Raw genomic sequence first — 16,866 nt, 5'->3', positions numbered from 1 at the left:
ATTATTAATGGTATTTAATTAAGCATTAGTAATATAATTATGTATTTTAAATTAATGTTTATTATAAAATCTAATATGATGATTATCATAAAATTTAAATATCTCTATAAAGCTAAAAGATCTATCAAAATTGTACCATTCATTGTGTTTAATTTCAGATGAACTAAGTTTCAGATGTGCATTCTTTGCTCACATAGAGCTCATGGAAAATCATAAAAATGTCACAGAGTTTGTTTTTATGGGCCTTTGGGAAAACAGACAATTAGAGCTTTTTTTCTTTCTCTTGTTCCTGATTTGTTACCTGGCTGTGTTACTGGGGAACTCTGTCATACTCCTCACCGTCACTTACAGTCAGTTAATCGAGCAACCAATGTATTACTTTCTATGTCACCTTTCTCTCATGGACCTCTGCTACACCTCCACTGTGGTTCCCAGACTCATCAAGGACTTGGCGGCAGCAACAAAAAACATTTCCTATAGTGAATGCATGACCCAGCTCTTCACTGCCCACTTGCTGGCGGGTGTGGAAATCTTCATCCTAGTGTCCATGGCCCTGGACCGCTATGTTGCCATTGTCAAGCCCCTGCACTACATGGCTATCATGAACAGGAAGAAATGTAAAATGTTGATTGTATTGTCCTGGGCTGTGGGGTTCTGGCACGCCATTGCTTTACTGCTCATGGTGCTTAGCCTGCCTTTCTGTGGTCCCAACCACATCAATCACTACCTTTGTGATGTCAAGCCTCTTTTGAAACTGGTCTGCAAAGATATTCATGTTGTTAGTATCTTAGTAATTGCCAACTCTGGAATGGTGGTTGTTGCGATTTTTCTTGTACTAGTTGCTTCTTACATGCTCATTCTGTACAATCTGAGGACAAGATCTTCTTCAGGGCGACGCAAAGCTCTCTCAACCTGTAGTTCTCACGTGATGGTGGTAGTTTTATTTTTTGTGCCCTGTATTTATACCTATGTTCTACCTGCAGGAAGTGAGAATAAGGATAAGGAAATTTCTGTGTTTTACACTGTGATTGCGCCCATGTTGAATCCCCTCATCTACACTTTGAGGAACACTGAGATGAAAAGTGCCATGCGCAAGGTGTGGTCTCGAATGTCACATTCAGAGTTGAAATAAACGGAACATTCCTGTGATTCTGGTTTATGTGCCCAGGCCAGTTATCCTTTAAAACATCATAGAAAGCACAAGGTGTGTTGTGATGGGAGTTATGAGTCAAAGAAGCAGTTTACTGCTGTGTGCACTGCATATAGCACATGCTAGTCCAGAGGTGATCAGGTTGAAGTGAAGACTGCAAGAATGGCCTGGATTTGGTATAGTTCATGCTTAGGTTGGAAAAGCCATAGATTTTTTTCCCCTGCCACCCATACTGTAACCACACACATAGACACACGCACACACGCACACACACACAAAGAATGAACACATCTTTAACTACTTTAACCCTCTGTCTCAAATAATCATATGAATCCCTGTTTTTGTTAGAATTTTGACCCAACATTCTTACTTGTTTTTATTCTTTTAAATTTTTTCTACTACCATATATATATTCATTATATATGATACAGAGTAACGTAAATGTAATTTCATATATATGGAGTTTGAGCACCTTAACCTCACGTATTTCCATCTCTTGGTACCCCTTCCAAAGCTGACTTAGGTCTAAGACCTCATTATGCCACATAAGTATGGTGATATGATTATAGGCTTTGAGATTTAGGGAATTCAGGCGGATATTCTTTCTTTGCAACTCTTCCAGTCTGTGCTTTACTACTATGTAATAGTCATATGAGTATACATTTATGGTACTAGAGTAGTGATGTACTATTTCAGAACTGGGAGATTTCAGTTTATGTGCAGGAGTATTCAGAGGTTATATTTTATGTGATGCTTTCGTAATGTGTGTTTTTTTCCCATCTTTCCTCTGTTTATTCCTGTAATGTCCTTTATGTGGATGTACTTCAATGTTTCTCCCAGATCCAGTGCATCTTCCCTTCATCCCCTCAGTCTAGCTTTCTCTGGTTACTGTGAGTGAGAATCCATGAATCAGATATAACCACACATTGAATCTTAACTTCTCCAGAATGATTCTGGGTACCCATCAACAAGTCCCCAAAAGCCCATTTCCTTTCTACTTCCAATATTTCTATGCCTCAATATAATCACTATGTTTTAAGTATTCCTGTTTTTGAGGGCAATGGTTTTCAAAACATAGATCTTCAAAATTGCTTCAGGAAGGATGTGAATATAATATGCATATATTTACATAAAACAAGTATACGATTTTTTCTACTTTATTTGTCCTAGAAATGATTCTGAAAATTCAGGGATAAATAAACACACCAAATGACACTCAAATATATTGGATTTTATGTTTGTGTTTAACAAAGATTACCACTGTGTTATAACTTCAAGTTTTATTTGTGTTTTATGACATTATATTTATTCTGCTTCTAATTCCATGCTTGTTATCCTCTGATACCACAGAAATTCTTTTATTATAAGAAATAATTTTTAGAAAATTGAAACCAATCAGCAAATGACACCATTTATCTACCTAATCCAGATTTCTTAGAGTATGTTATAAAATAATGCTTATATATTTCTTCATTAATGAGGTATTGCTGCTTTATTTGTAGTTTGTCCCATGTGTTATATAATATTACCATTATGCATTCTCTTTCTCAGCTATGTATTTATTTCCCTTTGCTTAGCTATCTTCTTCTACTCAGACATTTATCTTGCTTGGGTCAGAATTCCCAAACTCATTCTTGTTTAGGTATGGGAAAATATGCAGTAGATGATACCTAATATTCATAGGGTTGGCCCACAAGATGAATAATTATTTGATGGAGGATAAACTCTTAGGAAAGGTTCATGAAACCATTGCCAATGAATAACAGACTGTTTCCATCCATAATTCTCTTATGCGCCACCATGACATCTCCCTTAAAATAACCATGGGATTCTTCCCACAACTGTTGACAAAGTGTTCCCCATCAATTGGACACTATTGTTATTTGAATTGACAGGAGGAGGAATATCTTTAGACTTGGGATGCTTTTCAGTGTCAGAGCATGCCAAAAGCAGTGAAGTGCCAGTGCCTATTTGCCAACACCCCTTGCTTTACTACCTACCTCCTGTGGGTTGCCATGGTTATGCAAAGTGCTCACAAAAGGGCCCTAGCTGAGCAGATTCATTCTTCTGTTAGGGCTTCGGTGGAGGTTTGGGGGACAAGGGACTCACACTTTTACATCTTTGTAATGAAGCAATGTCAATCTATAAGGCATAATATACTTAAGAAATGTAGAATAATACACAAATTATTTCTTTCTTCCTTAGGTCACTCAAAAATTTAGCTTGTCTCCTCTGTATCCCCTTATAAGCTATCTCCTTAAATGATAACCGCTGAACTCTCCTTTAAAGCTGCCCAGTCATGAGAAAGCTGACGTATCTATATTGTACTTGTCCCTTGTTGGTTACCCCAGGAATCTCAATGTAAAGGCAAAACAGATTCATTTCTGTTTTATGATTAAATTTGTTTCTCACAGATTGGGCTTTGCACCACCTGTAACCTGAACTACAAAATGCTTCTGTCATGTCTGTTTCAGGAAAGGGCAATCATGCCTTTGTTTCATAAGGTCATTATGAGTGCCTGTTGTTATGACCTCTCATTGTTATGAACATCCATTTTAATTAACACCTGTTGTTATGACTATCTAGTTATCAGTAACTTGCTAGCATATTTCTCTTTCACAGAAGTTGTTATGATCAATTTGTCACATTCCTGCCTCTGTAAACCTATCTATTAACCAAACACACATTTGGAAACCCAGTACTCCTAAGCTATAAAATGTTCATCTCCCTGACATCCAATGGTGATTAATTATACCTGCCTCTATATGAAGTAAACCTGTGTATAAGAATAAAAAGCTAGGTTTAATTAATTGTTTGCTTTAAGTATCTGAGCATGGTACTTTGGTTGGTGTTCTTTCTTCTTGCATCATTGGTATTAACTTATTGACTCTAAAGTAACCATAGTTGTATCTTTCCCAGTAAACTATAGGCACAAAACCCATCTCTTTAGTGCTGAGTTCTCTAATATTTTCTACATGATTGACTTCAAACAGTAGTCTACCAGAATGCAACATCATAGTTAGATTACACCTCCAATCCAATCCACTAACAAATGATAAGCAACCATCACCAAGGTATGAATATCACTATATTGTTATGTTTATTTCTTTTTCATGGCTACAGGTCAAACATACTAATAGTTATTACAGCGATATTTGTCTTAAAAGCTGGTGACTGGGTGGTCATCTTACACAGAATGCTACCTAACTTCTAAAGGTTCACTCTGTCATGCACACAGTGCCTTTTTTTTTTTTCTTCATCGTGGACTAGCAACAGGGATGAAAAACAAATATGATGAATGAGAAGTTATTGGATTAAGATTTTAAACAATTTGGATGTTATTTTAAGAAAAGTATGTTCCTAATTAAATCTTCTTTACAGATATTGCTAGGTAGCTAATTAAAAATTAGCAGATTTCAAAGTTATAGGAGACTGGATCCTTACCAATGACTTTTGGTGTACTTGTTAACACTTTCATTTTAATGAAAGAAAACACGTCAAATTATCATTCCATGGATTAAATATATCACAGTCAATTAAGAGTAATTTATTATGCAATTGGATCTTTCAAATGAGGATACATTTTGACAGGTACTTCAGGGAGCTTCAGTAGAACAGTTGAGTTTGAAGAAGCCTGTGAGTAGGAGAAAATCCTGTTTTACATCCTGATAAGAACAGCATGACTCAAGGAGAAAGTAAACAGGATACATGTGAAACTCAGTAAGATGGGAGGACTGAATATCTCCTGGATGAGACAGGAACTTACATTCCCCAGAGCCTCTCTGAGTAAAGCAACTGCTTATAGACTCTCTCTGCTAAGTCTACCTGCTTTATGGCTACCAACTCAGAAACTGTTTTTCACCCTTTCCTATTCCTATTTCTGCACAATGGTCCAAACTCTAAGCTATATGCTTGACTAAAACCTTCTCTCTGAAGACACCCCATTTCCCATGAGACTGTTTAGAGATTCCTTTACTGAATCTGCCTGCTATCTTCAATTATAACTCAAAAGACTAATTTGCTCTATTTCTTCTTCTTCAAGAAGCTGGGGTATCTCTAGTTTGCCTATTCTATTGTTTTTGTTTGTTTGATTGACCTTTCTCACCAATATCTCGATACAATTTACCTCAAGTTTCTGAGTAATATTTTATTTATTTTGTCTATTAGAATAAAACCTTGAAAATAGAACTGTTTCCAGTGACATGGGTATATAAAACAAATGGAAAGACTTTTGCTTTAAGTGAGTTTCAGTACTCCATATTCATACTAATTATCAGAGAAATTATTAAGAATTTAGGAATCTTGAAAGCTATCATTGGTAGGGCAAAAAACAGATTTCAAGTATCACCATTCAGCAATTCAATCCCTGATAGTATTTAGAAAATTCTTGAAATTTCACTCTGTGACCTAGAATTTCTCAACCCCTGATGCACAATAGTATATTGCTAATTTAGGGCAGTAAATGGAAGTAGGAATTCATGATTCAAATTCTTTTGTACCAATAATATTTTCAAATTTTTCCTCCTGATTTTGTCAACTTCATTCCTTATTCATATATTAACATTTTTTCCTCCTCTGGTAGTTTTAATGCAAATGAAAGTACCTCTGTAACCTAACTGCTGTTTGGCTAGTGAACTCAATGATGACTCATTTACTATTGCTATAGTCTGAACTCACTGTCCAAATTAGATGCATTATAGCCTCTTCAATACTTTTGACTAGCTGAAGAAGGGAAAATTTAGGTAATAATGCTGCCAACAACATCAATGTATTGTAGTATTATGGGTTAATATATTCCCTCTGGAGTGCAAAAATAACATTTTTCTTCTAGCATCCTGTGGGAAGGCTTCTATTAAAGGTATTGGACAGGGGAGACACATGTAGCCAGTCCACTAACAGGTGAGAAAGATATTTCCACATTCTGAGTTCAGAGACACATTTCAAATTTGTATATTTTGATGTTTAAATATGCTTTGTGAATATATGATCAGAGTATTCTACTAGCCTTTGGAAAGAAAATGATTAACTTTAATAGCCCAGTATACTTTTAAAAGTTTACTGGTAAGAAAAATATGAAACACTATATTTGTCATAAAGCAATTCTCTAAAATCAAAGATTTCCTTATCAGAAACAGGTACATAAAAATCATAGTTATTGTTTGGGAAGAAAAGGATGCTTTTGATATATTAAATGTTTTGGGTGATACTTGAGATGCTAAATTATAGAAATATTTCCACATGTTTTAATGAAAAATCACCAGATGAAACTAGATTGAAAAAGAAGTGTTTATGTAAACTAAAAACCTAGAAGATATTCCTAAAATTTGTAGAAAATTTAGATACAGAATAATGACTTTAAATAAATTTTGGTAAGTAACAGCTTTTTTCATGAGCAAATGCAACACTTAAGTGGACTACAGTGTATTTTAGTGTATTATGAATATTTTACCTCTTTCTAAAATGGCACAATTTTGTGCTTAAATTGGACATATACCTGATAAATACTTTTAAGAAGTTGACTAATTACTTCTCAAATAAATTTCAGACAAACCAAAACAGTGAGGACAGTTAATATATATGTAATGATGAAGAAAAATTATCATGCAGAGGGTTGTTTCTGAAACCTCACTACTGTAGCTGTTTCTTCACAAATGTCAGGAATCATATTGTCAACTGTAACCTCTTCACACTGCAGGTGCTTTCTCTCTAGTAAGAATCAGAAAGAATTACATAAAATTCACTGAAAACTGAGCAAACCAGATGCAGATAGTATATCTTAGATGTATTGAATTGTGTGAGTTTGTGTTCCTCTGCAAAGGTACTGCTCCCAGTAATGATATAACATGAATCATGTGAGTAATTAACATAATTTGAGAGACATGAGGAGGGTACTTATGTAACTATTCAATTTAAGCTCTTGCAGGCTAAAGAAATTGGGACACTCAGTCAGTATTCCCAAAATATGATAACTTAAGCATAGAAATAAGGTTAAATGTGTGAGTCTCTAAGACACACAAAGCCAGTGTCATTGAATTCAGGACAGGTGATTCATTATGATAACATCCTGGAGAAACAGATTCTTCCTACTGCAGGTTCTTCCATGCAGTGTAGACCCATGGAAGTAGTCACCTGACACTGATTTCCATCTGTATTCTCTGCCTTTTCTGGTTTGCTGTTATTTCAGATCTTCTACATCAACTCTAACACCTACAAACACTGTGTTTTCTATTATTTTTAACCAGTGTGCCAATCTAAATTTGCTTCATCTACTTTGAAATGATGAGGTAAGTGCAGTTTTTGGGGAAGTTATGCTGCGTTCTGGTGCTGTATATCTTGAGGACATTGAGGTACATTTCAATGCCCAGTGAGAACCTGAAATTTTTACTACTTTTGGAGAGGTATAGAAACAGATATGGATTACAGACATAAAAAGCAAAGTATAAATGAAAACTAAAAATTATTTACAAAATAAACTAAAACAACAACAACCACAAATCCAAAACCAAAATATACAAAAATACTCATAGAATTGACAAAGGAGAATATGGTTTTATATGATTTCCTTGCATGTTTCAAAGATAAAGGATTCATGTTTTTGTTGGTATTTTTGAAACAGCTATTCTTATACAATTCAGTATCTCTATCTGAGTTAAGCTATACAGAGCATGGAATCTTCCATTTTGAGTCATTTTGAGAATTTATTACGAATTTTGATGAATCTCACTTTTGATTCTGCTTCAATTTGGCTTTTATCTTGGCTTTATAAATTATCAATGTAGTTGCTACCTACTGAACATAGGAGATACAATTTGTCAATACATTAAATCATCTGAGTGTCTGTTTTAATATGGATTACATTAATACTATTGGATAAATATCATTGCATTTCATAATATAGAGAGAATATTTCACTTGAAGCGTCAAGAACATTCTACATAGCAAAAGACACTGAATTTATATCTGAGAGCAATGAATACTAAAGATGTATAGATTTCCAAGTCTCTAATTGCACAAAGGAAACTACATGAAAAATACATATTATTTCACCAAAAATGAATAAAATGATGAAAAAGTATAAAACTGCTGACTAGTACTTTAAATGAACTATATGTATCATGATTCTTTCTAGAAATATATTTTGCTTTAAATATCTCTTTAAATCACATGAAAATCAATATTTTTTCTTACAAATGAATTATTTTTCATTCTCACGTTATCATCCACAGACTCATATAGCCAAGCTATTTAGAGAGCTTCAAAGGAATTTTTATTGGTCAAAAGGTAATAATTTCTGACTTTGTATGCGTAGATTCTTGATTGAAGCTTTAAGATAAATTTAGCATTGATAGAAAATTGATCAAGGAAATGATAGAACATCGGTTACATTAGTCATTACATGCTTGATGAAGATACACAACTATATTCATGTTTATGAAATATGAATTTATGATGTTAATTAATTTTTAAAATTTTTCCTGAATGTGGAAAAAATTGTTGTATCAATTGACAACTTATAGATTTATGGTAAACAAACCAAAAGTTATACATTCAATGAAATGTTTAAAATAATGGACTATTTGATGTGAGTGAGAATTTTCACTACATTTGTCTTGAAATAACGTAAGATACTCATGTTAATTATTCATTTCATACAACATTCTCCAATAAGGAAGGCATTAATTGTAATTTAGAAAGTCAGTTATGAATACTGTTTCCTTATGGTTTTAATTCTTGACAGAGAAAATGCATTGCAACTAAAATTTGTTATGCTTTTATTATTGAAACCCAAATATGAGTAACTTAATTAGACATTTTTTGTAATTGTTTTAAATAGTGGAATGCAGTTCTGGAGAGATACCTTAGCAGCTATAAACACTAATTTCTCTTTCAGATGTCCTGGTTTTGATATCCAGCACTCACACTCTGTCTTACAACCATCACTAAGCCTATTTCCATGGAATCAGTTCCCACTTATGAAACTCTCTGTACTCAGCACACACATGCAAGCAAAGCATTCCTACTTCTCAGGTACCAGGCACACATGTGGTGTTCATGCACACATGCAGGCCAAATGTTCTTATGCACAAAATGAAATAAAGTTTTACTCATTTAAAATAGTGCCAGAAAGATATCTTTAAAATTTAGTGAAGTGATCCAAATTCAAACGATGAGGAGAAACATACATATTCAGATAATTTTGTATCTGTCTTAGTTATCAGATCTGCCTTAGACCATTTCACAGTTCTCACCACAGTGTACTGCAGGTGTGTAGCAGGGATTGGAAGAGCACTGTGAATAAGTGAGTCTTCCAGAATATATTAAATACATTACATATCAGTTTGTATGGAGACAATGATATTTTGATAAGCAAAGTGTAGAAATGTTTTGAATTCGATAGTCTGTTATAAAATTTCCTCCGCTATAAAAATAGGTTTTATTTAAAGTAGTGATATTCGATACATAGACATGTCATATTTTCCAAATATGAAAATAGGTAGAACCAAACAAGTCAAATATAGACTACTGTCCATCCCCTTCTCTAAAACCATACTTCCTTTCATATTGTGAACCTTTCCTGTTATCTGAGAATGTGGAATTTTTAGATGTCTGAATATTAAAATAATGTACTGGAGATGACAACTCTGATATGATCCTACATCAAATTCCTGGCAATAACCACTAAGATAACTTACATATTAGAATATATGTAATAATTTAGATAATATAAAATAACCCTTCATTTTTAGGTATTCTCAGACCATATGAATAATGTAAAGTGCAATTTTCAGTAGTAGAAGAAAAAGAGACTTTGAGATATTTAATAGTAACTATCAAGGAACAGTCTTTTCTGTATATAAACAGTATTTACAAAATATCTTGATGAATGTTTTCAGATATTACCAGATTATTTTTAGGTTCCTGAATGTCTTCTTTCTTTCAAAGAACAATACCGCTAAATGAGTGTTGTATTCCTGTTATAATGCATGTTGTAATGCATGTTATTAATGGATAACATAAATGGTAAATAATAATTTTATTGGATGTGTGGTCTATTCAAATTTATATGTCCATTTCCAAGGATACTCAAAATTATCCAGGTAGAGAAAAAATTTAAATAAGTCATCGCCTCTAGAATATTTGCTCATAAAACAATAAGGTGAGTAATAAAGGAAAGTATACATTTCATTTTACATTTGTCAAGCAGAAAGATTAATCAGAACCATGTTAAAGCCAGTCATTTGTGTGTGAAGAGTGCTATGAAGAAAGTGTCATTCTTATCATTTTCATGATACTAATAAATACTGAAATTGAAGAGAGTTGAAAAAATATTTTAATAATACAGATGTAGAATACATTTATGAGAAAGAAATATATTTGTTAAAAATTATCTATCATATCACATATTAAAACTAGTTCCTTTCTTTTACAGATGACATATCTCCTACTCTTTCCTTGCCATTCATGAATCATGCAGCTGAATATTAATGTGACCAGTTTCTTTCTCCTTGGCTTGACACAGGACCCCAGTAGGAAGAACATAGTCCTTGCCATTTTCCTGTTCTTTTATACGGGGACATTACTGGGTAACTTGCTGATCATGGCTACCATCAAGACAAGCCAGGCACTTGGGAGCCCCATGTACTTCTTCCTGTTTTACTTATCCTTGTCTGACACCTGCTTTTCTACAACTGTAGCTCCTAGAACGATTGTGGATTCCAGGATGAAGGAGGCATCTATCTCTTTCAATGAGTGCATTATCCAAGTCTTTACATTTCACTTATTTGGCTCTCTGGAGATCTTCATCCTCATTCTCATGGCTGTTGACCGCTATGTGGCAATCTGTAAGCCTCTTCACTACACGACCATCATGAACCCTCGTGTCTGTGGGATGCTGGTGGCTACAGTCTGTGTAGGATCCTTTGTGCATTCTTTAGTTCAGATAATTCTGGCCCTGAGTTTACCCTTCTGTGGTCCCAATGAGATTGATCACTATTTCTGTGACTTGCAGCCACTGTTGAAACTTGCCTGTTCAGACACATATGTAATCAACCTTCTCCTTGTAGCCAATAGTGGGACGCTTTGCACAGTGAGTTTCCTCATGCTTATGGTCTCCTATGTCATCATCCTGTATTCCTTGAGAAACCACAGTGCAGAAGGGAGGAAAAAAGCCCTGTTCACTTGTGTCTCACACATCATTGTAGTAGTCTTGTTTTTCGTGCCTTGCATATTCATATACACACGTCCTGCAACCACCTTCCCTATGGACAAGATGATATCAGTGTTTTATACAATTTGTACACCCTTTCTCAACCCTCTGATTTACACCCTGAGGAATGCAGAAGTGAAAAACGCCATGAGAAAGCTGTGGTGCAAAAAAAATCTCAGATGACATATAAGATATCAAAAGGTATATTTATTTTAATAAAGGAAACCTTAGCTGTTAGGTATATTTTTATCATATCACTGTTCTGGGAAAGGATCTTTGGTTTCCTCTAGAGAATGGGCAAAATGGATGCATTCTAAAGTAAATATCAGATTATTCTTTTGGAAAACAATATGTAACAGAAAAGAAATGTTAGTATTTATCTCAGTCATATTGTCATATATATTGAACTCTATTATTTCCATGTTCAGATAAAACATCTTATATTTAGAGCACTGAATGCTTACCTTCTCTCAACTAATTTTCTCATTGATTTTTTTTCTTTTGGAATGTGATTTTTGTTTCCTCATGATACTTTCATTAATTTCTTCTTCAATAAAATAAATGTAATATATTCACCAATTTATAGAAGTTTTGTTCCAAGATAGAGTGTTAGTGTATTGTGTGTAAAAATGTGTGTGTATAAAAGTATGTTTGAGTGTACTTGTGTGATCATATTCTTCCTCTTCATATATTTCTTATTTTAACTTGGGAATATCTTTAGGCTAATTGCTATTATTATTAATGTTATGGGTATAATATATGTGCAAATATCCCTGTCTTTCTATCTATCTGGCTATCATCTGTCTGTCTGTCTATCTATCTATCTATCTATCTATCTATCTATCTATCTATCTACCTATCTGTAATGATAAATAAATATATGTGTGTTCTCATTCTCTCTTTATCTATCTATCTACCTATCTGTAATGATAAATACATATATATGTGTGCATTTATATATGTCTGAGAGGTAATTTACCATTCAGTTTTGAGATTATGCTCTACAGGATTTTGATGTATGTATGTGTGTGTCATTATACATAGCCTGTAATAATGTTAGCACATAGAGATCTCTTCCATTGGCAGAGGCCCTCAAATTTAGGAAGATACCTGATTGTGCTTTTACTAACCTTATATTTCTAAAATAATAATTGGACACTTTTGAACTTTGGGAAACATTTCATCTTGTATCATAATCATTTTTATCCATTTTTCTAGTGAAAAATTACTGTTACTATAGGATATTATGGTTTGAATATGAATGAAATGTGTATGTGAATCACCATGTGACTTCTGTGAATCACACCTTGGCTTTTTATAAAATCAATGTGTGTTTATAACAGTGCTGCACTGTCTTTCCATTTCAGCCACCCTTTGAAATTGAAATGTATCTTTTTAAATATATACATAGATAATGAGAGAGGCCAGTGCAATAGGGAAAATAATATATTTGTTTACCAGAAGAAGAACTTACACACAAAGGGTGGAGAGTCAGTAACACTTGAGTATTCCAGAGGAAGGAGAATGAGAGAGATTCATTTCTCTTTCATTTCCTTTTATCCTAAATTTCCTTATCCCACCACTAGGGTGGATACCTTTGTGGGGCTCACCCCAACAATTCCTCTTTTAGTCTAAATAGAAGATTTAAATTTGCTACAAATTCAAACATATACAAATGTATAAATAGAGGGTAATAAGTAAGTTAAAATCTACTTATGTACTAAGCTAAACATATTCATTCCATCTTCCAGAGGAATATGGAGAAGAAGAGAGACTCATTTCTCTTTTACATCCTTTTATCCTAAATTTCCTTATCCCTGCACGTAGGCCGGATAGCTTGGTGGGGCTCACCCAAATACATAGACATTTTTTTTATTTTATTAGCATTTTATTTATTTATTTATTTATTTATTTTTTGTTTTACGAGACAGGGTTTCTCTGTATTGTTTTGGAGGCTGTCGGTCTATCCTGGCCTCGAACTCACATATTTTACATGCCAATCCCACTTCTCCCTCCCTTCTTTCCTCCCACACCCTCAACTCCTCCTCTCCTCCCATCTGATCCTCAGATATAGTAAGGCCTCCCCTAGGATGTCTACTATGTTTGTTCCATCATCTACTTGAAGTAAAACCAAGAAACCTCTCTAATCCCAAAATACACTCTCCTATGTCTTGGATGAGTAAGGTTTTCTCTCCATATAGAATGGGTACCACTAAGGCTACTGGCAGTGAGCCCAAGATGTAACACTCATGCACAAACTTAAATGTATCTTATTGGATCATGTTTTGAATGCTCTGGATCAGGCTGCATTCCAGCATTGAAGACTTTAGCCCTGTTTTCTGTGGAACCTATTAGAAGTTTGTTATTAGATCAAGAATTTTTAGTTTGTAGCCATTCCTGTTTCCATCTTCAAAATCTCTAGCTCTATCTGATACCATGTGAAAATGCAGGCTCATGCTCCAGACACCAAAGTTAGAGTTGCTTTTACTCCTATATATTCCTTGCCATATTGTACTGATGAGAGGTATAAAAGGTAGAGCCATTCAGTCTGGAAGTTCATCTCAAGCCCTGGTGAGTAGAGCATAGTAGTCTCAGTCAATCTGAGGAACAATGAAGTTACGAGCAGTCTGCTTTGAGTAAGTGTGGGATTTTTTGGGGTGTAGCTTTTTTAAACAGTCTTCAGCTGCCACCCAAACTTGGGGGAGAATTAAGTTTGCATATGATTATATAACAGATGCTTTAAAAATGCAACAAACAAATGAAGGATAATCAACTTAACTTGAATTATCATACTGTTAATTATTAATTTGACTATGATTGTTGTCATTTTGATAATTGTTGGTTTATCTCACAAAAAGTTTGTTGAAATGATTGCTAGGATACATGTCTTAGAAAAACTTACAGAGATAGTCAAACCTAGACTGAGAAATTTAAATGGTTTAACAAATTCATCATTGCGTTGTAAGGTTAAAAAATGAAGGAGATCCTATAAGAGTCAAATGAAAAGGATTCTATAAAAGCTTATATGCCCTCCTTTCTGGGTTATGCAGAAGGTGTGACTATGGCAGGCAAGGGACAAAAGAATGTTGATCAACCAGATATATTCTAAGTAATTCCTTGCCTTCAGGATATTCCCTGAGGGGGCTTCTTGAAAGCCCCTATACCAAATTCATTTCAGTTCTTCCATTCCCTGAAACCATGGAGGTAACACATTCCCAGAGCAACTTAAAACTTTAATGCATTATTGTAAGAAAACATACTTCTCTGGATGATAGAAGAGCTTCAGGAGAGAAAACAAAAGAAATTCAGGATAAACCATAAATAAAATTGATAAAGATTATATTAGGAACCTTCTCAAAGTTATATGGGGGATGGGTTTTTCTTTGTGCTTTTCAGAAATATTAAAATAACCATCTTGAAGAATTAAAATCCTTTGAACAAATATGCATTCAAGAAAGAAGAGAGAGCTACCTGCAAAAAATTACCAAGAAAAGAAATAATCTGACCTAATGTGATCTCTGAAGGCTCCAAAAAGAAGCTTGAATCTAAGCTTGGTAGACAGAGGCAGGCATATCTCAGTGAATTTGAGACCAGCCTTGTCTACAAAGTGAGTTTCAGGACATCCAGGATTGTTAACATGGAGGAAACCTGTCTTGAAAAATACAATAAAAACAACAACAAAAGAAACATATTTAAACTGAAAGAAAATGAAGATGGAACCCCACAGATGACAATTTCACCAGGACTATGATAGCAACACTAAGCTGAACAATGAAGACTAAGATCAGCTTTTTACTACAAATTACTCAGAACAATTTTGAGGTAATGATCACCAGAGATGATTCAGCCTCACAGATACTTCTCAGAACTAATTCAAGGTAGGTAGATTAAATGATCAAGCTTCTCAAACTACTGTAACCAGGATTGAGACAAGCCCTGCACATTCGCATTATGCTCAGACAGGACAAAAGTACACAGAAAAGGGCAGGTCCTGCTCCAAGTGACTTGACAGAATTTGATTATCCCTCATGGAAGGCCTTATAATCCCTGGGTAGTGGATAGAGGATGGGATGCAGGAGGTCAGTTGGAGGTAGGTAGGGGTTATGGGAGGGTGGGAGAGAGAAGAACAGGGATTGATATATACAATAAGATTGTTTTTAATTTAAATAAAATTTATGAAAAATAAGAAAAAAATGATGCAGCATCTCCTCTACTGTAAGAATTGGCTAGAAATGATATCAATATATTTAAGAAATGAATAATTTTCTGAAATAAAAAATAATAATACAGTATGCCAATTAATCCAAATTTTTCTTTTCAGGGTCCCCTAAATATGCTGTCACACCCAGACAGCAGAAGTAAATTTAAGGATAAGATGCCTACATTCTCAAGAGTTGGGGTTGGTGGTTTCTGATAACATTTTGGGTTATGAATATTTGTTTAGGGGAATTGGTTATAAAAGTTTTTGGTTATAGTCAGGAAGAAAGCTAAACAAAGATCATTAGATTCAAGATTTTTGTTTTGAAAGAAAATGAACAGATATATGAAAGAATAAAACAGACAGGTAATAGAATCTACACTGAAAATTAAAAAGAGGATATAGATATGATAAGATGAAAAAATACATTTACTTTATCTACATTTAAAAAGAAACTATCAGTTTTGAATAGTTTACATTGGATTGGACTACTGTAAATTATATACAATTATATATTATTACAAATTGGGATTAATATCTTAAAACAAACTGTACATGTATTTCTAATCTTATTCAAAATATGGTACCTATACATTATTTTATCAATATTTCAAATTTCCAGTCCTTGAAAGTTATTATTATCATCTGTACAAGAAAAAAGGAAATGAAGGGTCACAGATGGACTTAAGGAGCCCATTCCCTAAGGAGGGATATACCATTGCAGCCTATATACAGAAAGAGGGCCTGGGCCCTCCCCCAATGAAGTGATGGACTTAACGATCCCCTGGAGGGTCTCATTGTCCCTGGATAGTGGAAAGCAGCTGGTTTGAGGGTTCAGTTGGAATCATGGGAGGACAGAAAGGCAAGGGAATTGGGGGATATATTTATAAATAAGTGTCTCTACAATAAAAAATTTAAAAAGAAAAGTATAGGAGGAAACAGTGTTCCACCTTTAACCATATGACTTATTAGAGGCGCATACAGATGTGGTAATAAAAGGGCGGTTTACCGCACCACTAACCACACCAACTTTAGGCATAAGTAAAGATGAATATGGATTTAGGCAATGAACTACCTCACTAGACAGGCCCACTTTTGGGGATGGCTAGGGGCATTACGGAGGAAGGTATAAAAGACTGAACAGCAGAAGTCAAGCTCTCTTTTCTGGCTTTCTGGCTTCCAGTTTGGTGGCTGAAAACTACTCTGCTCATCTGGGTTACTTGTTTGTCTCTTATGAGTAATTTCTACAATAAATATTTATTTTTAATTTCAGTAAGTGTGCCATTTATCATTGCAGCATCATTTTGGTAT

The 16,866-nt window shown here is 34.3% G+C and overlaps 2 protein-coding genes across 2 annotated transcripts; both read left to right on the top strand.

The window, feature by feature from the left end:
- The first annotated feature begins 202 nt into the window (after window positions 1–202).
- Window positions 203–1,132, top strand: LOC101833805 (olfactory receptor 4P4-like). The gene has a single exon (XM_013120976.1). The coding sequence runs from the start codon at window positions 203–205 to the stop codon at window positions 1,130–1,132; it is 930 nt and encodes a 309-aa protein (XP_012976430.1).
- Window positions 1,133–10,619: 9,487 nt separating this feature from the next.
- LOC101838627 (olfactory receptor 4C11-like) lies at window positions 10,620–11,540 on the top strand. The gene has a single exon (XM_013120594.1). It carries the CDS (start codon window positions 10,620–10,622, stop codon window positions 11,538–11,540), a length of 921 nt encoding a protein of 306 aa, XP_012976048.1.
- The last annotated feature ends 5,326 nt before the right edge of the window (window positions 11,541–16,866 follow it).

The sequence above is a fragment of the Mesocricetus auratus genome, unplaced genomic scaffold (assembly GCF_017639785.1).
Source record: "Mesocricetus auratus isolate SY011 unplaced genomic scaffold, BCM_Maur_2.0 Super-Scaffold_100004, whole genome shotgun sequence".
Taxonomy (NCBI): Eukaryota; Metazoa; Chordata; class Mammalia; order Rodentia; family Cricetidae; genus Mesocricetus; species Mesocricetus auratus.
The sequence above is the reverse complement of the archived record's forward strand: the minus strand, read 5'-3'. Positions and strand labels throughout refer to the sequence as shown.

Coding starts and splice junctions, on each gene's coding strand:
- LOC101833805 (XM_013120976.1), top strand. CDS start 203: ATGGAAAATCATAAAAATGTCACAGAGTTTGTTTTTATGGGCCTTTGG.
- LOC101838627 (XM_013120594.1), top strand. CDS start 10,620: ATGCAGCTGAATATTAATGTGACCAGTTTCTTTCTCCTTGGCTTGACA.